The sequence below is a fragment of the Poecilia reticulata genome, linkage group LG2 (genome assembly GCF_000633615.1).
Source record: "Poecilia reticulata strain Guanapo linkage group LG2, Guppy_female_1.0+MT, whole genome shotgun sequence".
Lineage (NCBI taxonomy): Eukaryota > Metazoa > Chordata > Actinopteri > Cyprinodontiformes > Poeciliidae > Poecilia > Poecilia reticulata.
The window spans coordinates 44,627,617-44,632,303 of NC_024332.1; the positions used below are offsets into that span (position 1 = coordinate 44,627,617).

Consider the following 4,687-nt stretch of genomic DNA (forward strand, 5'->3'; position numbering starts at 1 on the left):
CCATCCCGACCCGTCTCCTCCCGTTTTCATCCGGAAAATGAGGAACGCCGCGGTGGGGACTGGCTGTGACATCCGCCTGAAGGTGACCGTGGTTGGGGACCCCCAGCCGTCCCTGTACTGGTACCACAACGACGAGCTGCTCAACATGGAGAACCAGGAGTACGGAGGCCTGTGGATTAGGGACTGCAAGCCCAGCGATGCTGGCCTCTACACCTGCATCGCCAACAATCACMTGGGAGAAGCCCGGACCAGCGCCGTGCTGGCMGTCCTGGATCTGGGTGAAGGTAACGGTCCTGCTAGCTTACASCCCAACGTGCTACACGCATCCATGAGCCCGAATCACGGTCCAGACTGAACGGGACCGTAAATCAGGATCCCTCAGAACAGCCATAACATCACTACARATATTAACGATTTCACTTTTTACCACCAGACAAGTCAAAGTTTCAGCTTCTGGGCAATAATCACAACTAATTATACTAAATACACATTTAGTTGGTAGGCTAAAGATTAGTTAGCTTCCAGTTAAATATTTAGTTTGATAATTAGCTTAAAGCTAAATATTTTTTGATTGAGGCTGCATATTTAGTTGATTTAGCTTCAAAATAAATGTTTAGCCTGACTAAAGATTTAGCTTCCAACTCAATAGGAGCTTCCWAATTAAATAAATTCAAACTTACCTTTACCTTACTGGCTAAATATTTAGGTCTCAAACTCAGTATGCAGCCTACAAACTAGATAAGCTAAACAGTTAGCTTGATAAAACTAAACATGTAACTTGATGTTTGGAGGTACATTTCTAGTTGTTTTGTAATTTAGCTTTCTAACTAAATATGCATATTTAAAATATTTAGCTTGCTAACTAAATATTTAGTGAGATATTTAGCTTTTAAGTACATATTTGACATCTAATATTTAGCTTTTTAACTAAATATCTGGCTCATCACTACATGTTTTGTTTGTAATTGTGATATTTGACAGTTAAAGATGGTGAACATTTGATTTTGAAATGAAACTATTGTTTTTGTCGTCTGTCAGGCTGAATAATCCCAATTATTGCTACTAATGTTTGACTCCTTAGGATCCAACCTGCTGCCTGCAGGATGCGAATAATTGGGARATTTTAGCTGTAAACATAAATCATTACTGGAAACATTAAATAATTTTATYATAAAAAACAACCTTTACCTAAATCAGAGAAAGTAGCTGTATGTTGGCTCMCKTTCTCTCCAGAATCACGTTTATTTTTCCTTTTCAGATCTAAACCCAGATTCAGTTTTGCATGTTTTTTGGTGTCAGATGCATCTTTGCTTGACRTGAGCGTGCAGTGGAAAGGTTTGATTTCTGTGATTCTTTCTGGGAATAAATAATTCCTTAAACAGCTGATTGACCCAAAGCTACTCGCTGTTCTTCAGTGTCTGACCCGGGCGGCCAAACTTTCTGATCAGAAAACCACATTTTCCTGCTCAGCATCGCCTTGATTCTGCGTCAGCTGTTCTACAGAGTGACTTCTTTATATTTGAAGCTTAAAAAAGCAGAATATATTATAATTTAATCTTAAAAATCCCAATTTTTACAAGATCTGTCTCAGAAAATCGAGTCCAAATGTTTTTAAACATTTAATTTATTAAGACAAACAATTGTTTATTTTGATAAACTTTGCAGATAAATAGTAATAAACAATCCTTAAATCCTGCCTGTATTTACTGAATTTTATATTAAACCTCATTTCAACTGATTGATATTATGAAATCTAACAGGTTAGACCAAATAAAAATAACTCTTGAGAGACTTTCCTGCTGGTAAATGTTATTTATTGCTGTCATATAATTAAATGTTATCAGAGGAAAACATATTATAGAATCTGAATTTAATTTTAATATCTTCAAACTCCAGAATTGGTTGGAAAATGACTAAAAATGTAAAAAAAAATGATAGYAAAACGAGCAGCACTCTTTTATTTTAAATAGCTTAGTTATGCTAAGCTAACTAATGCTAATCTATGAATCATTCAAGCAAAAAAACTCCTAAGTTTAAGTTATAAATCAGTGTTATTTCAGCATAGAAGGTCATAAGTAAAAAGAAATCTAGCAGATAAAAGTCACACCTTTAATATTTAAATGTCTTATTTTTGTAATGTATCAGCTTTTCTGTTGCAAAAAACAATAANGTATGCAGCCTACAAACTAGATAAGCTAAACAGTTAGCTTGATAAAACTAAACATGTAACTTGATGTTTGGAGGTACATTTCTAGTTGTTTTGTAATTTAGCTTTCTAACTAAATATGCATATTTAAAATATTTAGCTTGCTAACTAAATATTTAGTGAGATATTTAGCTTTTAAGTACATATTTGACATCTAATATTTAGCTTTTTAACTAAATATCTGGCTCATCACTACATGTTTTGTTTGTAATTGTGATATTTGACAGTTAAAGATGGTGAACATTTGATTTTGAAATGAAACTATTGTTTTTGTCGTCTGTCAGGCTGAATAATCCCAATTATTGCTACTAATGTTTGACTCCTTAGGATCCAACCTGCTGCCTGCAGGATGCGAATAATTGGGARATTTTAGCTGTAAACATAAATCATTACTGGAAACATTAAATAATTTTATYATAAAAAACAACCTTTACCTAAATCAGAGAAAGTAGCTGTATGTTGGCTCMCKTTCTCTCCAGAATCACGTTTATTTTTCCTTTTCAGATCTAAACCCAGATTCAGTTTTGCATGTTTTTTGGTGTCAGATGCATCTTTGCTTGACRTGAGCGTGCAGTGGAAAGGTTTGATTTCTGTGATTCTTTCTGGGAATAAATAATTCCTTAAACAGCTGATTGACCCAAAGCTACTCGCTGTTCTTCAGTGTCTGACCCGGGCGGCCAAACTTTCTGATCAGAAAACCACATTTTCCTGCTCAGCATCGCCTTGATTCTGCGTCAGCTGTTCTACAGAGTGACTTCTTTATATTTGAAGCTTAAAAAAGCAGAATATATTATAATTTAATCTTAAAAATCCCAATTTTTACAAGATCTGTCTCAGAAAATCGAGTCCAAATGTTTTTAAACATTTAATTTATTAAGACAAACAATTGTTTATTTTGATAAACTTTGCAGATAAATAGTAATAAACAATCCTTAAATCCTGCCTGTATTTACTGAATTTTATATTAAACCTCATTTCAACTGATTGATATTATGAAATCTAACAGGTTAGACCAAATAAAAATAACTCTTGAGAGACTTTCCTGCTGGTAAATGTTATTTATTGCTGTCATATAATTAAATGTTATCAGAGGAAAACATATTATAGAATCTGAATTTAATTTTAATATCTTCAAACTCCAGAATTGGTTGGAAAATGACTAAAAATGTAAAAAAAAATGATAGYAAAACGAGCAGCACTCTTTTATTTTAAATAGCTTAGTTATGCTAAGCTAACTAATGCTAATCTATGAATCATTCAAGCAAAAAAACTCCTAAGTTTAAGTTATAAATCAGTGTTATTTCAGCATAGAAGGTCATAAGTAAAAAGAAATCTAGCAGATAAAAGTCACACCTTTAATATTTAAATGTCTTATTTTTGTAATGTATCAGCTTTTCTGTTGCAAAAAACAATAAAAAAATATAAAAAATGTTCAGTTACTGAACTAAACACGTTGTAAAAGTCAAACAGGAGCCATTTTTCTTTTATTTTCCTCCTGTAAAAAGCCAGAAGCAAATAAAACAGCTGTTTTCAGAGCTGAATGTTTTGGGTCGACGTTTCCCATCAGCGTTTAAAAACTCGCCACAGCAGAGAGGAACGTTGAATTTCAGCTTCACGGCAGCTCAGTGTGATTCAGGCTCCTGGACCCTCGGCCGGCTCCAGCTGTCCCATCACTCAGCGAAGCCGCGTCGCTCTCTGTCCGCCTCTCTGTCCGCCCTCTTGTCCTCCGACCCCCCCGGTTATTTATACAGAGGAATGTGCCTGGCCTCAGATTTTTGTGATGCTATCAGGCCTCTCCTGTTACACAGCAAGACATCACTGCTAATATTAGCCAACGTGTTTCGCTCCCAGCCGCTGGGCGGCTCAGATCATCCACACGACGTGTCTTTCCTCGACTAAAACCACAAAAAAACGTCTCGTATAAACTCCGGATTTACCTGTGCAGGATGATGCTGCTTATTTATGCCAACAAATCGATCAAAAGTTGCAAAATGGAGGCGTTTTCCTATGTTTGTTTTAGCTATTTTTATRCAGTTTCTTGAATATTTTTCACAACCTTTCAGCAAATCTGAGGGAAAGTTGAAACAATAAATTATAGTTTAGGAAAAATCCCAGCCCAACAGCTAATTTCTGAATTTTTTAAGTCAAAAATCAGGTTGTAGTGCAGAGACGTGTCATAAGGTGGAGGGATGAGAGGAAGGAAAACGGCCCATCAGGAGCGTGTGGGGTGATTATCCGGTTGGACGTTGGGCTATATTTGGCGGGTTGGACGTAGTCGGCGAGTGTGWGCGAAGCGTCTGGATGTGTTGTCCAGGAGCGAACAGGTGGAACCTGAGTTACTCTCTGGAAATCCCCGCTCTGATGCAATCAGTGCATCAACAGGGGCTGATCCGCATTAATCAGAGGATAAATCACAAACGGTCAGAAAGGTCGCGACTAATCAGGCTACAAAAGAGAACAAAGGTTTCCATCCTGGCATTG

General features: G+C 36.2%; 1 protein-coding gene across 1 annotated transcript in view; it reads left to right on the forward strand.

Moving 5' to 3' along the window:
• Window position 1: 1 nt before the first annotated feature.
• Window positions 2-4,687, forward strand: part of spegb (striated muscle enriched protein kinase b) — a gene marked incomplete at its 5' end in the record, with an annotated part of 45,243 nt that continues 40,557 nt past the window's right edge. The window contains one exon of the mRNA XM_017309452.1: window positions 2-284. Coding sequence (XP_017164941.1) covers window positions 2-284 — 283 coding nt within the window. The remainder of the gene's footprint in view (window positions 285-4,687) is intronic.